This window comes from Artibeus jamaicensis, unplaced genomic scaffold, assembly GCF_021234435.1.
Source record: "Artibeus jamaicensis isolate MK-2021 breed Jamaican fruit bat unplaced genomic scaffold, CSHL_Jam_final contig_65, whole genome shotgun sequence".
Taxonomy (NCBI): Eukaryota; Metazoa; Chordata; class Mammalia; order Chiroptera; family Phyllostomidae; genus Artibeus; species Artibeus jamaicensis.
Window position 1 is genome coordinate 642,741 of NW_026521913.1, and position 20,554 is coordinate 663,294.

The 20,554-nt window shown below is 42.6% G+C and overlaps 1 protein-coding gene across 1 annotated transcript in view; it reads right to left on the reverse strand.

Moving 5' to 3' along the window:
* BFSP1 (beaded filament structural protein 1) overlaps nt 1-18,016 on the reverse strand; it is a 32,300-nt gene extending 14,284 nt beyond the window's left edge. Inside the window, exons 1-4 of the mRNA XM_037161555.2 lie at nt 17,587-18,016; nt 14,713-14,773; nt 3,729-3,824; nt 563-655 (exon numbers count right to left, since the gene is read on the reverse strand). Of these exons, the coding sequence (XP_037017450.2) occupies nt 563-655; nt 3,729-3,824; nt 14,713-14,773; nt 17,587-17,945 (609 nt within the window). The 5' untranslated portion in view covers nt 17,946-18,016. The remainder of the gene's footprint in view (nt 1-562; nt 656-3,728; nt 3,825-14,712; nt 14,774-17,586) is intronic.
* Nucleotides 18,017-20,554: the final 2,538 nt, after the last annotated feature.

The following is a 20,554-nucleotide window of genomic DNA, read 5'->3' on the forward strand; positions in this document are numbered from 1 at the left end:
AGACTTGAGCAGATATTCCAACAAAGAAGATATAGAGATGGCAAATAAGGACATGAAAAAATGTTCAACATCATTAATCACTAGGAGAGGTAGTTGAAACCACAGTGAGACGCACAACGTCTCTATTAGAAGAGCAACAAGCAAAAACAAATAAATACCCAACACACTCAGCACCGCAAATGACGGAAGCAACACAAACTCCCAAACATTGCCAGTGTGGATGAAGCAAGCTCCGCTACATTGGGGAACAGTCTGGCAATTTCTATCAACTATACAAGGAAGAATAGTCTGGGATTTTCAAGAGAAAAACTCCTAAGAAAATGGTCAGGGACACAGTTTAGATGTCCTCAGATGTCTAAAGGGAAGTGTTCACAGTCTGAATAGGAGAACAAGAGTAAACTTCTAATGTGAATGTCAATTCGGGGTGAGGAGGAGTTAACCCACCACAACTCTGCACTGTCGGACCTGCTGCCTCTCCCTGGATGTCTGTGAACTAGGTCCATGGTGCTATAAGACGAATCTCCAGACATGCTTTCCCTATAGCCTGGGTTCCAATTCTTACCTCCCTCATCCCATCTGTAATGGCAGATGCTTGAGGAGTGGTCTGGATGATCTGCTGCAGAATGCTGACATAGGTCTGAATTTCCAGAAGATTCTGTTGGAGGAAAGAAAGCATTCTCATTAAAACCTGCACTGCCCGAGTTTCTCCTCCGAGGACTAGGTGACCCCAGAGACGAATGTTTTCACATGTTCTACTGTCACAAATAGGACAGGCCACGATCTCCTCACAGGGCGTTTTACATCTTTAATCTTCACAGGATCAACAGGGCGGATGAATAAACTGAGGCTTGGTTTATTTACGTCACCATTTCTCTTCCATTAAGTGGATGCTTTATTGCTATCTTCATAGAGCCCTGCAGGCAGGAGTATGAAAGAAAAGCAGAAATGCAGAACAAAGAAGCCCCAGAGGGTACAAAGAACCCTTTCTGACACCAGAACAGGGCAGTGTTTCAAAGGACAGAATTTGGTCAGTTGGGCCAGCTACTTATACCTCCTAAACTCAAGCTTTACTGTGAAAGTGGGTTATCTAAAGAGCACCTATGCCCAGCTGTGTGCTGAGGACTAATACTGCCTCTCAGCTGTGCCCCCTCCACAGCACTGCCCTGGGCCAAACAATGGTTATCTTGTCCAGGCTCCCAGTGGGTACTCATTCCCAACCCAGGCCAGTGACTAGCTGGCACAGGAGTACAAAAGACCTACGCTCTTGCCTCAAGGAGGGAACAACCTTGTGATGGGACTCATGACCCAGAGCCCCCAACCTTGTGGTGGAATCAGGCCAAGGCTCCAGCTGGGCCTGGGCCCCTGCCCAGTTCCTACCCCTGCGCTGTCCTATTCTGCTTCCTCCTTCCCCTTCTCCTGGGTACTCTCCACCCAGGCAGCAATCACACACACAGAAGAAAAATCGCCACCTTAGGCTCTGCTGACGGAGAAAACTTGATCTAAGACACTATCTCATGAGGCTGCTGTTGGGATCCAATGAGGTAATGCATGGAAGCATCATAGCATGAATGCCCAACATTATTGTTGTTGTTTGTTGTTGTTGTTAATGGCCTAGAAGAATGATTTTAGCTGCTAAAAACTGCCCCCCAGGCACTGCTCCCAGGATTCCAGAAAGAGAGCAGAAGCAGAAGGCAGGAAAGGAGGAACCAGACTGATGGAAAGTTGGAAAAAGCCGAAGGGAGGGGAACATCCCTTCAGTGCAAAGTAAGAGGACTGCCTTCATGCTGAAGCAGGTCTATACTGAGGCAGGAAAAGAATCTAAGGCTTGATGAGCACTGGCCAAGGTCCATGTTATACCAGGTTATCACATAACCTCAATTATCACATAACCTCAAGTTTGGGTTTCCACAGAAGTACACTATTATACATTCAATGTTGTATCCCTCCCAAATCCACACACTGAAGTCCTAACATGCAGTAAGATGGTATCTGAAGGTTGGGCCTTTGGGAAATAATTAGATTTAGAGCTGGTCACGACAGTAAGGTGCCATGGTGGGATTAGTGCCCTTATAAGGAGAGGCACCAGAGAGCTTTGCTCCTGGTGAAAACACATGCTCCCAGGAAAGGCCTCACCAGGTAAGCCCTCATCAGAACCTGACCAGGCTGACACCCTGATACTGGTGTCTCAGCCTCCAGGACTGTGAGAAATAAATTTCTGCTGCTAATAAAAGTCACCCAAACTGTGGTACTTGGTTACAGCAGCTTGAGCTAAGTACAGAGCCTAAGGAAACAGTCTGAGTGCAAATAACTTATTTGGGCAAAGATAACAGTAAACATGAGTAGCAGAGTGAGGAGGTGAGACAGGGAAGAGAAGGCAGCCAAGAAAGGGTGTGCTATCAGTTAAGTTACTGCTGTGGGCACCTGCATGTCAGGCCCACTGTGGACCTCTGGAAGCCAGTACAGAACAGCAGGTAAGAGGGAGCTGGGGGACATATCCAGCAACTCACATTCATCACTGACTAAGGCTGCTCCCAGGGGCATTAATTTTCCAACACGTCCCATGAGAGGGAGCAGCCCTTGCTTCCTGTAAAAAGTCCTGGGGCAGAGCTGCAGATAATAGCAGTTAGAGGGAGGACACAGCCCACTGGAGAGATCAGTGTGGTCACGGGTCAGCCACACTGAAGTAACCACACTGCCATGCAGGAAAGATAGTCTGTCATTTGCATTTTGAAGATAAAAATGCTCAGAGAGGTTAAGCTGCTTGGCCATGATCACACAGGTCCAGAATTTTATTTTTCCAGTAAACCAAAGTGCCACACCCACCAAATCAGGCCTGTAAGGAGCTGGCAGAGAAGAACACTGCATGAAAGGAGGCTCCTGGATGCCATGCATCTCCTCAATTAACTGGCTCAGAGGAAGAGTTAAAATATATATAAACAGGGACTGGCAGACACAACACCTGCTTGAGTGTGGTTGGTGGGGTAATAATATGGATGTAATAATTTATGGTTTTAATGTTAACATTTCACCTAAGATGTCATATGGTGTGCTTGCATGTGATATTGCTATGTTACAGAATCACATGCTTATGGTTTTATAATAAAAGAGTTTGTAATAAAATAGAGGTGTTATCCCTGGCTGTTGCAGCTCAGTGGATTGAGCACAGGTCTGAGAACCAAAGGATCACAGTTTGATTCCCAGTCAGGGCACATGCCTGGGTTGCAGGCCAGTTCCCAGTGGGGGACACATGAGAGGCAACCATACATTGATATTTCTCTCTCTCTTTCCTTCCCTTCCCCTCTAAAGATAAATAAATAAAATCTTTTAAAAAAAGACCATCCTTAAAAAAACAGGGGTGTTATTTGTGCTGAACCCTATATACTGTATTTTCTGCTTTTATGTATTTTTTGAGCTGAAACAATGAACAGGTTGCAGGTTAACCAAGACGGATTTATTAAAAAATCATTCTGTGAACTGTAGTATACTATACAGATATTAGTTCCCACCACCACACCCAACACAAACACACTGTTGCCTCCTCCACACATGTCTGGCTCACTAAGAGCTATCTAGCAACCAACCCATCACCCACTTAATTCAGCAGCAAAGCACACAAAAGTAACCCACGCTAGTAGTTTCACTTTTTAGCCACAAGTGCCCTGGACTGCCTAGCCAAACCCAAACTGGGTTGTTTCCTGGAGGAAGAACTTCAGAAAAGTCACGGTTACCTTTTTGTACATGTCCTTTGCTGCACTGATATCATCCTGCAGAAACTGGGCTTCAATCTGAAGGCGCAGATTATGCAGTAAGGCTTCATCAGCTTCCTGCAATGAGAAAGCATCACACATCCAAATCTGCAGGGGCACAGTGGAGGCATCCAAGATGGGTGTAAAGTAAAATTGGCCAGCTGTGTGTATCCACAGACCACTTGGAGTTTTATTAAAAAGCAGACTGCTGTTCAGTGGGTCTGGGAGGGGTCAAAGATTCTGCATTTCTAGAAAGGCATTAGGTTAGCCAATTAGACCTGGTCTATAATAGCAGTTCTCAACGGGAAGTGATTTTTGGCCCCCAAGGGACATTAGGCAATGCCGGAAGACATTTTACTGTCACCACTTGGGTGGTGGGGTGTTACTACTGGCATCTAGTGAGTAGAGGCCAAGGATGCTGCTAAATATCCTACAATATACAGGATAGCCCCATAGTCCAAAATATCAATAGTGCCAGGGTTGAGAAACCTTGATACAGAAAGATCAGTGACAAAGTTAGGGTATAGTTACATACCAATAATCTTAAAATTTAAGTTACATCTATACTTATTGTATATCTCATCATCATTAAGTTTCTAAGACTAAGAAATAGTTTTCCCTTAACATTGAAACCTTCAATTTAATAATTTTCTCCCAAAGACTATTGTCTCACCCTGAGACTATGTACCTATAACGCATTTTTAAAGAATGTTTGCTGTGGGGAACAGCATTTTTTTTCCTTAAAGTTGGAAATGACACATAGGAGAGAAGGTTGAATGTTCTTGTCAAATTTTTTTATTAATAGACCAATTTTTCTTTCATTGATCTTGTTTGGGTAAACCAAATAGGTTGAAGAGCTGTTTATGCTCTTAAAATAGTGCTGTGGTGACTGGAGTTGACTTAAACACTTCAGTGGTCCAGTTCCATATCATGGGTAAACATTACTTGGGTTCCTCAAGACTGTCACTCTCCTGAGACACCTCTCCCATGTATGCCTGCCAATACCTAAGGCCTTCCTAAGTGATTTTTTACTGACTTATTAATGACTTGTTTAAAAGCATGGCACATGTTAGTAATGAGCTCTCATTAATAAAGGTAGATACATGGTTTGGCTAAAATACTTAATATCCTCTCCACCCCAGCATGAACAGAGTTAAGAGAGTCAGGTATGCCCTGGTTGGTGGAGCTCAGTGGATTGAGCTTGGGCCTGAGAACCAAACAACCACGGTTCGATTCCCAGTCAGGGCACATGCCTGGGTTGCAGGCCAGTTCTCAGCAGGGGACACACGAGAGGCAACCGTACATCGATATTTCTCTCCCTCTCTCCTTCCCTTCTCCTCTAAAAATAAATAAATAATCTTAAAAAGAAAAGAAAGAGAGAGTCAGGTATGTGAACTGGTTACGATATTTTGAGACACTCCCATCATTGCACTAATAGGGTTAGGTTCCAGGAAGGCCTCTGGCCTGCTCTCTTTAGAAAAGACACTTGATTCCTTAGTTGTTCTTGAAAAGACCACTCGAGAAAGAAGATATTAGAATGTCTGATGCTGACAATAAGGATACTAAAATTTTGATTCTTGGATCGCCTGTCTTGAATAAACTTTTCATGCAAAGTGTTACCTTAGCACCTAAAACATTGAAGAGTCAGGACTTCGTGGAACCTAGAAAACAGGCTGTATAAACTTTTAGCAGCCAACAGCAAAATAATCATTACTTAAGAAATATATGCCTGTGAGAATATGGTCTGAAACATCAGCAAGATTGTAGAGGACTGGCTAACCCTGACCCAACTCAAACTTTTGAAGCTATTTTATCTACTAAAAAAGAACTCTGAGCTTACCTTAAAGAACTTAAGAGTTCTACAATATCACATCAGTTAATTTGCAACCTTTAGGAATGTATATTAAAGTAATCCTTTTTGCATAGATTTAAGCAAGTAAAAATTAAGTTATTCCTAAACAGCAAGCCTCAGGCATAATTTTAAATTTTTTAGTAGATCCATTAAGTAAAATGAGTGAAAGTAATTTTAATACTTTTTTCTATGCAATATACCCAAAATATTCACATTTCATCATGTAATCAATATTTTTAATTTATTACCGAGTACTTTGTATCCTTTTTCTCAGGCTAGATCTTTAAAACACAGTATATATTATAACACATTGCAACTTTATAACACATTGCAACTTGAATAGTCTGCATTCCCATCCCTCACAGCCATGCACAGACAGTGGCTCCCAGGCTGGACAACACAGCTCTGTAGGATTAATTTTAGGCACAGTGGGCCAGGTTTCTGCTCCACGGTGAATCTCCCAGTCTCTCTATACTCTAATTTACAGTTACCAAATCCTTTCCTTTGAAGACTCTGAAATCTTTTCATGGGTACCAGGAATGCCAACATTGGGTGACAAGACAGAAAGAAGGAAGGACCACAAGATCCAGAGCCAATCTGTGGCAGGTACAGGCAGGACAGTCAGGAAACCTCTGTCTCCCATGAGACAGGCACAAAGCTAGTGTCTCTGGGTAAAGATGGCCCCTACATACTTGATCTGCCCTGTCCATCTCCCCTAGGCCACCCCCAACGTCACTCAGACATGCTGAGCACACTGGCAGCTTCCTGTATCTCTCTGGCTATGGAAATGTGTGTGATCTGCAGGAGGCACAGTCCAGAGTGTAGGCATTAGCACCCCTGGAGTGACCCTCCGCCACTGAGGGACAGGAGATGGGTGAGTCCTTCAGCTGGCCTTCAGTGTCTCGGAAGGTTGGATAAGAACTCTGTACTCAGCTCTTGACTAGTAGAGACAAGTCCAAGACAGATTCTAGTCCCATTGTCTTCTGTTAATTTTCATTAACTAGCTATTGAATATGTGACCAACTGGGAAATCTGGACTTAGCCTCCCCATCTGTGAGGGCAGACTAGAGCCAAATTTTGCAGATCCCTCAGGTTCCAGGGAGTTGCTTGAAGGGGCTCTGAGGGTGGAGGGTTGCTGGGTGGGTAGGGTGTCTGTCCCACCATCATCTCCTTAAGAAGAGCATCTCTGCTTTGGCCCTATACATTGGCTTTTCTAGGATATTTTGGTGAAAGGATGTGGCTTTACAAAGTTTGAGAATCAATGACTTCTAGGGTCCCTTCTGTTTCTAAAGTTCTGAGTATTTGATCCCCTTATTAGCAATAACACAGGAGTCCTTGAAATCCAATTTTGTTCTTCAGCTCAAGTAATTGTGTATCAATTGTGGATGAATTTTTGATAAAAATTAAGATGTTTGAGAATTCGCTCCACCTTCAGCAGTCATTCTCCCCCCACCTCCCTCTTAGGATCATGCCAAGACAATCACGCGTAGGTCCCATCAGCCAACCCTCTAAAACTGCTCATGGAGATAATAAAAGCCCAGACACTGTGCTCAAAAGAGAGATTAACCAGATGCTTCTGCAAGCACATTCTCTTCCTTTGAGGACAATCATCTGATAAACTGCCCCAGAAAACCCCAAAGGTAAGTAGGTGCCATTGGAATGTGCAGTTGCTGATATGTTGAAAAAATTTTGTTTGGAAGTGTTTTCTTTTGTTTACTGTGGAGCTTAGAAATGTGCAGACACTGGTATTTTTATTGTACTTTGAATGCTGTCAAAGGCACTTTTGAATGCTCCACCAGCAGAAGCATCTAGATTTTTCCAAATCAAGACTCTGGGTCAATAGTCTAGTTTTAGCAAACATTCCAACCCTGATGTGGTGTGTGTTTTAGATCCAGGTCAGTGGTTCTCAACCTGTCGTCCCTGGACCACATACCTGGAAAATAATTTTAAATGTTAGATTTCTGGTAGTTCCTAGACCTAGTGGATCAGAATTTCTGGGATCAGGGCCCAGCAATCTGTGTTTTAACATGTAGTACAGGTGACGTCAATTCACACAGAAGTTTCAGAGCCAGTGGTCTAGGCTACTACTGAGGAGGGGTCTAGAGAAATAACCAGACTCCAATGTACCCTTGAAAAATCAGCCTTGCCAACCCACTCATAGAGATGTTAAAAGTTCATTAAAAATCCCACTGTCTGCTCTGGCTGATGACTCAGCTGGTTGGAGAATCATCCCATACCCCAGAAGGTTATGGGTTGGATCCCTGGTCAGGCCACATACGGGAGGCAGCCAATCAATGCTTTTCTCTTGCATCAGTGTTCCTCTGTATCTCTCTCTCCACCACCCCCTTCCTCTCTCTCTAAAATTAATAAAAATAAATTGTCAGGTGAGGATTTTTTTAAAATCCTGCTGTTTGTATCTACGCTCAGCCTCAAATGCAACCTCTGAGCAGCCCAACACAAAAACAAATAAAAAACCAACAAAAACTGCTAAAGAATAGGTATTCAAATTCATTAAAATTCCTAGTTAATTAAGTTTAATTTTTAAAAAGACACCTACTTTAATCCTGGATGTCAAAAACCTTTCCAAAAATGTTCTAGTCACTTTGCCCCAGGGGCTCAGGCTGGCCTGGAAAAAGGCATGGCATGTCTGCAGGGCGTGTTGACTACAGCCTACATTGTTTTTAAATTCTGGGGATTTCAAAGAAAAAAAGGCAGAGAAATAAAATCTGCTCCCTACAATTTTCTTAAAATAAGCAACATCAGGCATTATTTGGATATATATATTATACCTAAATATAGTATCCAGATGTGATACTATATTTTATTTATACACACACACAATGAGTCCAGTGTCTGGCGCAAATAACACCCCTTCTTTTATTACAAAATCATAAGTATATAGTTCTGTAATGTAACAACATCATACTCAAGCACGCCATATGACATTTTAGGGAAAATGTTCAAATTAAAACTATAAATTATTATACCCATATTATTACCCTACCAACCACACTCAAGCAGGCAGGTTACTTCTGCTGGACACAATATAATGAGTCTTAGAGGTTAGCCCAAACCCAAATACTCAAGCAGGCAGGTTACTTCTGCTGGACACAATATAATGAGTCTTAGAGGTTAGCCCAAACCCAAATACTTAACAGTCATCAGGAACTCTTGCTACATTAAAAGTTTTCAAATCTGAATAATTGGGCTATATTATGTTAGTGGTATGTTGAGTAATTTACTTCATTTCGAATTGCATAGCCAATAGTGGCTTGCTTTAGTTTACTTGCTATTAAAAATACAGTAACCCATTATTTAAATGGAGATTTAATTACATGGGAGATATTAATAGATAGCAATTTTGTGAAAATAATGCTAATAATGTGACAATGCTATCACATACACTGTGATATTTTCCAAGCAAGATTCAAGTCTAGGTTAATAATCCCAGCTGTACCCCATTTTCCATGGCCACATTCAAGGGTAAATCCCTTCCTCAAGACAAAAGGAAATGAGCATTGAGACTGAGTACATAGTCAAAACCTTATTGATCTGATGTGCATAGACATTTAAAGATTTGTCAACTAAAATCACTGATATGACTAGCCAGCAAGATATGAATATTACTCTTCCATTTCACCTCCTTCTTCTCATTTGATGACCTCAATGGAGACAGACCTGAAGGTCCAGCCTTCACCTGATGACCCTAGAGGGGCTGTCTTATTTTGGGTTCCTCAGAAGCAGACCCTGAGGCAAGGATTAAGGACAAGTCACTTATCTGAAAGGTGATTCCTGAAGTACTGGTAAGGAAGGCAGAAGCGATACAGGGAAAGAAAGAAAGTAAAAGTATGCAATAAGCAGGTCATCACACTGGACAACCGAGGGTACTAGAAAAGTCACCTCTGAACTGTTACTACAAGGGGTGGGCCAGCTGAAGGACTCACCCATCTCCTGTCCCTCAATGGCTGAGGGTCACTCCAGGGGTGCTAATGCCTACACTCTGGACTGTGCCTCCTACAGATCACACACATTCCCATAGCCAGAGAGATACAGGAAGCTGCTAGTGTGCTCAGCATGTCTGAGTGGCCTTGGGGGTGGCCTAGGGGAGATGGACAGGGCAGATGAAGTGTGAAGGGGCCATCTTTACCCAGAGACACTAGCTTTGTGCCTGTCTCATGGGAGACAGAGGTTCCCTGACTATCCTTAGGGAGTGGAGAACAAACCATAGATACAAAGACTGTACTCCTGCCTGTATCTGCTACAGGTGGGTGGTGAGGCTCTGAAGTTATTTAACTCCAAGGGTGAGTTTCCTCACTAGCAAAGGGAGAAGGCTGGACTGGGTCATCTCTGGGGTGAACCAATAACCAAAAGGCTGTTCCAAGGGTCCTACAAGCTAGTGTAAGGACTTCCCAACTCAGTGCATTTGCATGCTGTGTTCATGCTTTCCGCTTTATCCGAGTACCACTTACTGCATCATTCAAAAGCCCTGTCTGTATTTTCTTCAAATTGATTCATTCTTACTTGCATGTATTTAAAAAAATGTTTTTATGCCACCTGCTGTAAGAAAAGATAATCATAAAAATAAATGCACAGCTATTAAAAAGTTGTTTTTCCATGCACCATCTAAGATCATCTCTCCCTGCACCAGAGTTATGTACCCCACCCTCTGGAGAAAACTAAACTGGCATTCATCACATCAAGTGCTCTGTACTAATAACCATGACAGGTAAGTCACATACACTATTACATCATTTAATTCTCAGTAAGCACACATCTGCTCCTATGATGGTGCAAACTATTATTGTTCCCATTTCACAGATGAGGAAGCTAAGGCTGAGAGATGATACAATTCATCCAAATTCTCATAGATACTCAGCAGTTGTGTGAAGGGTCCTATTAACAAGCACTCCTTTTTGGACAGCACAGCCCATTGTGGGCAGAAGTGTCTTTCCCTGGACCCAGGTAACAGTCACAACAATGTCCTCAACTGGCCCTCACCCATATTCTTGGTACCATATTTTCCCAGAACCCTTTGTAACATTCTCACAGGGTTGATACTTCAATCATCACATGCTGTCACAATGTACATAATGGTGTTACAGCTGTGTTCTCAGAGGGATGAAATGATAGGATGCAAATTTCCCTTATTTTTCATTATGTCTACTATCTTATTTTTCTACTGAGAATATGTGTTGTTTTTATAGTAAGAGAAAAACAGCAGAAGGCTTGAGCTTGTTTTTAAACACAGTGTCACTTACCTTATTAAAGGAATGCACATGACGACACCAGGGGAGTGACAACGTTAGAGGTAACTCCAGAGAGAGTTCTTCATGCAGTGAGGACAAACACTCAAACCAAAACACTGTGGGGTGGGGGTGTTGAGGAGGGGCTAGATTGGCCTTTACCTTCACATCAATTTCTCTGAGGTAGGTGGTCAAGATGGAAGCCCCATCTAGCAACTTGGGATCACCACCAAAACAAAAATGGGATGAACTGCTAGTGTCAGCAGAACAGCTGGTTAACGTCAGATGTTACTAAGGCCCATATCCCAGCTCAGACTTCGAACAGGCTTGAGGACATCACAACTATTGATACAAGGCCAATCACTGAAGCACACTCTCTCCCCACCTTTATGTATGTACTGGGGTGCTCATATGTTCCAGTAGGCATGAGACAGTCCCAGTTTCTATCACACAAACTGCAACTCCTTTCATAGTGTCCTAGTTTGGACAATATACTACATGCTCACGCAGAAAAGGGCACTCAAGTATTAGATGGTAGGTAACACAGATGAAGCAAAATTCAGTTTCCCATGATATTACTTCTGACTTTCCCACCAACCAGCTGAATAATCCTAGAAAACTGAGGCTGGACAAAGACACAGAAACCAAGAATCCTGAGCTAACCCTGACTATCTGAAGTGGCTTCCTGGAGTTCCATGTAGAAAAGAATCTTAAGGCCACACCTGGGCACAAAAGGGAAGGAAGCGTGTTTTATCAGCAATTCTAATAAGGTTTCCCATAGGCAGGGCAGGGAGGATAGGGGTGAAAGGCAGTCATGTGCCTTGAACAACAAACCCTTCAACTAAACTTCAACTAAACAGTCTCCATGGGTCCTTCTGCTCTGACATTTGAACTCTGAAATGATCAGGAAAGGATAATTATTACCCCTGATTTATCCAGGCTCTGTGGTCCAGGATCGTTCTGCTATTTGATAGTCAGGTTATCATGATAAGCAAAATAGTCTAAGCTGTCAGGATAATGGAGGATCAGTAGAAGGAAGCTCTCCCTGCAAAGAACAACCCCAAACAACCTCTGTTGGAGGGTCTCCAGCAAGAAGATAAGAATCCTTGGTGTCCCCTACGTGGCTACTTCAAGATAGAGGAGTTTCAGGGGAAATGGAAATTTTTTCCACTGTGCTCTGGCTGGTATGGCTCAGTGGAATGAGTGCTGACCTGCAAACCAAAGGGTCACTGGTTTGATTCCTGGTCAGGGCACATCCCTGGGTTGTGGGCCAGGTCCCCAGTAGGGGGTACACAAGAGGCAACCACACATTGATGCTTCTCTTACTCACTTTCTCCCTCCCTACCCATCTCTCCAAAAATAAAATAAATAAAATCTTTTAAAAAATTTTCCCCACTGCTCTCTTGAAAGTTTTCCTATAAAGTAATCTTAAGATTCTTAGCCAAAAGGACATATGTATCATTGCATCCAAATAAGCACACTGCCCAAAGTAAGTTCCCTCCTAAGTTTGGTGTTTGTGAACAGGATGTCTGAATTGCAAAAGAAAACCAGTCACTGTAATGCTGGCACGTTTTGATAGCCCAGCACAAGCAATAAACTTAAAATAGTCTAGGTTCTCTCTCAAGATCCTGTTATTGTGGTAGAGGAATGTGTGTCTGTGTGTGTGAGTTCACACAAAGATTTAGCTGAAATTACAAAGTCAAGAAAGAGAGTGACAGAACTTCTCGCCAAGATGGAGGTGTAGGTAGACATATGTGCCTCCTCGCACAACTGAAATAAGGACAACAATTTTGAAACAAAATAACAACCAGAACTGACAGAAAAATTGAACTGTATGGAAGTCTGACAACCAAGGAGTTAAAATAGACACACTCATCCAGACCAGTAGGAGGGGCAGAGTCCAGCAGCCAGGGGAAGAAGGGTTGTGGCAAAAAAAGTGGTGGCACCTGGCGTGAAAGGCAGTAGCCTGTGGACCCAGGGTGCACAAGTGGCAGCTGGCTGACCCAGGGCGCGGGGTGGCAACAGGCAGAACCAGCAAGGCAGCAATTGTGAGGTGGGACATGGCAGCAAGGTGGCTGGCTGACTGGGCAGTTCAACATTTGTACGCAGATAAACCAGGTGAAACTGGGGAGCAAGACAAACTGCGCAACCCAGGGCCCCAGCGCCAGGAAATAAAGCCTCAAAACACTGATTGAAAATACCCATGGGGGTTGAGGTGCCGGGAGAGACTCCCAGCCTCACAGGAGAGTTCATTTGAGAGACTCACAGGGCCCTCACAGGGTCCTACAATGTACAATAGCCAACCCACCCGGGAGTGAGCACCCAAAGGGCCCAGTTTACTTGGTGGAAGCGGCAGAAGTGACTGAAATCCAGTAGCAGAGAGCAGAGCAAGCTCCAGTGTTCCCTCTCAGACCCCGCCCCCACATACAGTGTCACAACCAAGTGACTGGGTTGCCCGGCCTTGGTGGACACCTAAGGCTTCACCCTTCATATGTAACAGGAGCAACAAGACAAAAAAATATGACCCAAATGGAAGAAGAGATCAAAGTTCCAAAAAAAAATACGACTAAGCAATGATGAGATAGCCAACCTATCAAATGCACAGTTCAAAGCACTGCTGATCAGGATGCTCACAGAATTGGTTGAATTTGGTTATAAATTAGTTGAAAAAATGAAGGCTATGCTAAGTGAAATGAAGGAAAATGCGCAGGGAACAATAGTGATGGAAAGAAAACTGGGACTCAAATCAATGGAGTGCACCAGAAGGAAGAAAGAAACAATCAAACAGAAAAGAATGAAGAAACAAGAATTCAAAAACATGAGGAGAGGCTTAGGGAACCTCCAGGATATCTTTAAATATTCCAACATCCAAATTATAGGGGTACCAGAAGAAGAAGTGGAAGAGCAACAAGTGGAAAAGTTATTTGAACAAATAATAAAGGAGAACTTCCCTAATCTGACAAAGGAAATAGACTTTCAGGAAGTCCAGGAAGCTCAGAGAGTCCCAAAGAAGGTGAACCCATGGAGGAACACACCAAGGCACATCATAATTATATTAGCCAAAATTAAAATGAAGGAGAAAATCCTAGAAGCAGCAAGAGATAAGGGAACAGTCACTTACAAAGGAGTTCCCATCAGACTGTCAGCTGATTTCTCAAAAGAGATCTTACAGGCAAGAAGGGGATGAAAAGAAGTATTCCAAGGCATGAAAGGCAAGGATGCACATCCAAGATTGCTCTATCCAGCAAAGCTTTCATTTAGAATGGAAGGGCAGATAAAGTGCTTCTCAGATAAGGTCAAGTTCAAGGAGTGCATCATCACAAAGCTCTGATTACATGAAATGTTAAAGGGACTTATAGAAGAAAAATAAGATAAAAAACATGTATAGTAAAATGATAGCAAACTCACAATTATTAACAACCACACCTAAAACAAAAACAAACTAAGCAAACAACTAGAACAGGAACAGAACCACAGAAATGGAGATCACATGGAGGGTTAGCAATAGGGGAGTGGGAGGGGGAGAGAGGGGGAAAAGGTAGAGAGAACAAGTAGCATAGATGGTGGGCAGAAAATAGACAGGGGGAGGGTAAGAATAGTATGGGAAATGTAGAAGCTAAAGAACTTATGACCCATGGACATCAGCTAAAGTGGGGGAATGTGGGTGGGAGACGGTGTGCAGGGTGGAGGGGAAAATGGGACAACTGTAATAGCATAATCAATAAAATATATTAAACAAAGAAAGAGTGACAGCAAAAGAAAGAGGTGGATCTTGAAATAACAAAACAGGAGTTGTGGAAAACACTCATCACAGCTGTTCAGTTCAGTCCTGTCATTAATCTACTCAAACCCAAGGACACACTCAGCTCACCTTGTTAAGGCGCCCAAGCATTTCCTTTAGCAGCAGTTGACATTCACATTCATTTTCATATCTGCAAATTGGACACAAAAGTAAAACCTGAGCAGCTTCCATAATTCCACAAGTGTTGATCACACAATCAGCATTAAATTTAATCTGATATGAGTACTATACCTTCTCTTTCAGAAGGGGTTCCTAATGTTACAGCAGAACCTGATGCTACATTTCCAAGCCCACTGATTCCCAAAGTCTTTTACGTCCAATAAAGTGAAAAAATGCTTTGACTTCAATTATCTAATTGTTTTACATAATTTTGGTTTTCAGCAATTTGGACAGTTGACTATATTCATCATTGTAGTTTGATGGTTTTATTTGTTTTTATTTAATTTGATTATATTGACCCTTTGACATACTAAAAACCTGATTTTAAAATTATTAAACTATTCAAGTAGAAAATATACCTAACAAGGCTGTATATACCTTCCTCTTTCTGTATTATTTTCACCAGCTTTGGCTAGCCATCAGCTCCCCTCTGGAATTCGAAACCCAACTTGGTGTGTATATATCCATGCATGTGAATGGTTATGGCTTTAATTGCTTTTATAATAATTTTCAAATTTCACTATCCCATTCAGAATATTGAAACTTCCCCAAGGGGGAAAGAGAGGAAATAAACTTATAGAAATTATTAAATAAATCAGAAAACCTGAAGGGACTGCACTGTGGTAGAGATATAACTCAGAACCAAGTGAAATCAGGAAACGTCAGTACAGCCATTTCTTTATCGGAGGCTCAAGGGAGTCATACTTGCCCAAGCCACATCACAGCAGGCCCTGGTCTAACGACCAGGTGAAGGCCATCTGGGGATCTGTGGGCTCCTATTACCCAGAGCTGGGTGTCTGAACCAGCAAGCACTTCCCTTTGTTGTAGAGAACATGAGCTTTATTTGAATGAGGTCTAGTCCTATCGCTGGATCTCACTCCACAGGAGTCCAAGAATGACTTCTCTCCACAATAGTGTTCTAGAAAGAGTATAGACCTGGGGCAAGAAAACTCGAGTTCAAGTCCTACCACCCAAATGCCCTCTCCAAGCCTCAGTTTTCCCATGAAGGGCTATAACAGGTGAATTTTCAGGTCCCTTTTTCCAGCTCCAAATAAGATTCTCTGAGTCAAAACCAGAAACAGATTGACTGATAGGAATGGAAGCAATGATTTGACCTGATAAATATCCTCAGTACATAGTGTTGAATAACCTGCCCAAGATTTGGACTGAGAATGTGGAACTCAAACAGAGAACATGTTTGGACAAAGCCCTTTGGCTGCCCTAAGCCAATGTGTTCACTGGAATTACTAGTGAAGCTCAAAAAATTAAAATTCCTGGGTCCCACCTGAGGTCCAGGGTGGGACCTGGATATCTATGTATTTTTAATTAATTTATATAATTTTTAAATGGATAAACCTCTTATATGGTTAGACAGTATTTTTAAACTACATAAAAGGATGTTAAGTTAAAGTCCCCCTCCTACTTCAGTCTCCCAGGTCCTACTCCCTATGCCCTAGTGTAACCTCTATCATTAGTTTTTTGTGTGTATTTGCATCTTTTTTCCTTATGCAAGCAAAAAATTCTACTCTTCTTCCTTTCTTTTTTAAATAAATGACAATAACACACTATTCTTGTGTTTTTACAATTGCTCGGTATTCCATTACAAGAATGAAGCACAATTTTACAACCTGCTTTCTACTGATAGGCATTTAAGTTACTGCCAGGCTTTTGCTACTGCAGATTACACAGCAGTGAATATCTCTGGAGACACAAACTTGATGTCTAATGGAGTATCATAGAGTAAATTCCTTGAAATGGCCATGCTGAGTCAAAGAGCCCACACATTTATAACTTGGAACGATGTTGACAAATTGCTGAGTATCCTTTTTCTTTTTAATGGCTCATTTTAATGCATTATTCAGTCTTCCAGAAGTAAGACCATGCCCCGGACCAAGGATTATGAAACTTCAACTACCAATCACCAGTGAACCGTGTTAAAATGCAGTTTCTGATTCAGGAGCTCTGCAGTGAGCCCAAGAGTTATATCTCCATTTCTAACCAGCTCCTGAGTGATGCCAATGCTGCTAGTTCATGGACCACACTTTGAATTGCAATTTCCAGATGTTATTTGTGATGTGTTGAAAACAATTAGGCATAACCTGCCCAACACTTCAACCCAGTCCTAGTGCAGCAATTCACTAGCTGAGTGACCTTGTTCCAAATCCCGACATTTTCTGAACCTCAGTCTCCTCATTTGTTAAATAGGTGCAGGCAATACCATCTATAACTGGCTGTGAGGGTTAAATAACATTAATGCATCTCAAAAGTATTGTGCTGAGCAAAAGCAGCTAGACACATAAGATTACATCTGTAATATTTCATTTTTGTGAAATTCTAGAACGGGCAATAGAAATGAGAATACTGGATGCCTCTGGGTTTCTCTGGGATTGGGGGTGGTTCAGGATGACAACTGAAGATTGACTTGGAAAGGGCAGAAGGGAACTTTCTAGGGCAAAGGAAATATCTTGCTTGGTTAGTAGCTACACGGGTATGTACAATTGTCAAAACTCATTGAACTACGTACTTTAAATCTGTACGTTATTAGATGTAAATTATACCTATATTTTTAAACACATTAAATATAAATGATAACATGTGAAGTGACATCAAAATAGATACTAGTCTCATCAGAGGCAACTGCACCACGTGCATGCCCCAGCCTCAAACAGAGATGACGACCAGAAGCCAGAGACGGCTCTCTAACCTTGGGTGGGAGCCTGCTGTCCTATCCGTACTTTGGGTGCCTCCCTGCCCTGCCTCAGTTTCCCCCACAGTGATGCTTACTTGCTACGGTACTCTTCCAGTGCACGCTGTGCCTCTGCGCCCTGGCGTTCCAGTCGGGCGCGCTCAGCCGCCAGTTCGCCAGTGCGCTGGCGGTTGCCTTCGACTTGGTGGACGAGGGACGCCTCAGGAAAGGCCAGCTCGCCCAGGCGCTGAAAGGCATCCAATTGCCGCCGGAGGACACCATGGCGCTGCTCCAGCACACGGGCCCACTGGACGTGGGCGGCCACCCGCTGCCCGAGCTCCTTCAGTGTTGCCAGGTTGGGCGCGGTGGCGGAGCCCTCTGCCAGGCGGTCGGGAACCTCCTCAGAGCGCTCATACTGCTCCTTGCGGGCCTGGAAGACGTAGCTGCTCCTGTACATGGCTCTTCTGCGGGCGAGGGTGTGCAAAGCCTACTCCAGGGAGGCCCGGTCAGAGCCAGCAGCCGGCTAAATAAACATTGGAGGCCCCTGTGCACTGCCGGAACGTTCCAGAGCTAATCAGCTGTTGAGCTCGACACTGTGCCAGCCTGAGGGAGAATAAAAGGCAGCAGGTCTGGTTTTGTGGACTGGATTATCAGACTATGCAGCTCTGGGGCTTGGAAGGTTAAATTGGGCAATGAGGTTTTTGTTCTGTAATTGTTAAAGCCTGTTGCTATATGATTGAATGGGGTCAGGAGGACAAGAGGGGCATGACTTTCTTTTGATTGGTTCCACTAGATTTATGAAGGAAGCCCAAGGAGCTTATTACACATGGACTAGATCAAGAGCCCAAGGACACCTCCCTTTGTCTGTGTCTCTTTCAGCCAAGCTTTCAATTATAGAACTTCTTAACAATACCATTTTTCTTATTTCTTAAGTAATTCTTTAAAAAATACATTTTATTGATTATGCTATTACAGTTGTCTCAGTTTTCCCACTTTGCCCTCCTCCACCTGGTTCCTCCATTCCCTCCAGCAATACCCCCTTGCCCTTAGTTCATGTCTATGGGTGATGCACAAAAGTTCTTTGGCTTCTCCATCCCCTATACTGTTCTTAACATCTGCCGAATGTACTTCGGCACATTTTGTGCTTACCAATTTGTGCTTCTTAATCCCTGAACCTTTCCCCTCATTTTTCCTAGTCCCCTTCCAAACTAATAACCCTCCAAATGATCTCCATAACTATGATTCTGTTCCAGTTCTGCTTGTCTTAATTTGCTATTTGGATTCAATTATTGATAGTTGTAAATTTATTATTTTAATGATCATCTTCTTATATATAATTCCCTTCAGCATTTCATATAATAATGGCCTGGTGATGATGAACTCCTTTCATTTTACCTTGTCTGGGAAGCACTTTATCTGCCCTTCCATTCTAAATGATAGCTTTGCTGGGTAGAGTAATCTAGGTTGTAGGTCCTTGCTTTTCATCACTTTGATACTTCTTGCCAGTCCCTTTCTAGCCTGCAAAGTTTCTTTTGAGAACTCGGCTAACAGTTTTATGGGAACTTCTTTGTAGGTAATTCTGCTTTTCTCTTGCTGCTTTTAAGATTATTCCTTTATCTTTAATCTTTGGTATTTTAATTATGATGTGTCTTGGTGTGTTTCTTCTAAAGTCCATCTTGTTTGGAACTCTGTGCTTCCTGGACTTGTATGTTTATTTCCTTCACCAAATTAGGGAAGTTTTCTTTATTTCTTTAAATGAATTTTCAATTTCTTGCTCTTTCTGTCCTCTTTCTGGCACCCCTATGATTCAGATGTTGGTACATTTGAGATGTCCCAGAGGTTCTTTATTCTATCCTTTTTTTTTAAATTCTTTTTTCTTCCTGCTGTTCTGATTGAATGCTTTTTCCTTCCTTATGTTCCAAATCATTGATTTGATTCTCAGGTTTACCCCTCCACCATTGGTTCCCTGTAGATTTTTCTTTATTTCACTTAATGCAACCTTCATTTCTTCCTGGGTCTTTTTTATGGCATTGAAGTACCCAATGAGTTCCTGGAGCATCCTGATAAATCAGCATTTTGAACTGTGCATCTGATAGGTTGTTTATTTCCATTTCATTTAGTTCTTTTTCTGGAGTTTTGCTCTGTTTTTTCATTTGGGCCATATTTGTTTGTTGCCTCATTTTGGCAGCCTCCCTGTATTTGTTTCTGTGTATTAGGTAAAGCTGCTTTGACTCCCTCTTTTAGCACATCTGTTAAGTTTTATGGGGTGAAGCCTTAGGTAATCACCAGAGTGGGGCAACCAATGTCACTGCTCTGTTGCTCTGTGGGGGGGAGGGTTTGCCAAAGGGACAGTGTCACCACCTGGCCTCTGGAGTTTTGCCCAGAAGGAAGCTATCTCCCCACTCTCACTTCATTTTTTCCCCATATGCCAGTGGTGCTCTTTCAACTGTTACCCTGGTGCTGAATCCCAGAGCGGTTTGTGCATCTGCATAAACCCTAAATCCACTGTGGGCCCTTTAAGAGGATGCTGTTTCTTCCACTAGCCCACCCCACACTGGTTTTTACAGCCATAAGTTATGGGGACTTATCTTTCTGGTGCTGGAACCCTGGGTTGGGTGATCTAGATTAGGGCTGAGATCTCTTGCTCCCAAGGTATTCCTCCCAATTTTTATCTACCACACATGAATGTGAGGCTGCCCATTCCCATCTCCACACCTCTCTGTGTCTCTGCCCCTCCTACCCATGTGGATGGATGTGACTTCTTTATATCCTTGATTGTAGGACTTCCACACAGTTCAATTTTCTGACTATTCTGGGTGATATTTGCTTTGTAGTGTAGTTGTATTTTTTGCTATAGTTGTGTGCAGAGGCAAAGCATGTTTACCTACACCTCCATCTTGACCAGAAGTCTACAAATCTTTTTCTTAATTACTGTATAACTTGGCATTTAGGAATGCTCCTTGTGGTAGGGATTCTTGACAATAGATGCAAAATAAAATTCCATGTCTCAATAAATTGTGAGGTGTGTTGCAAGTAGAAAGTTCTTGTGTACATTTGGAAAGAATC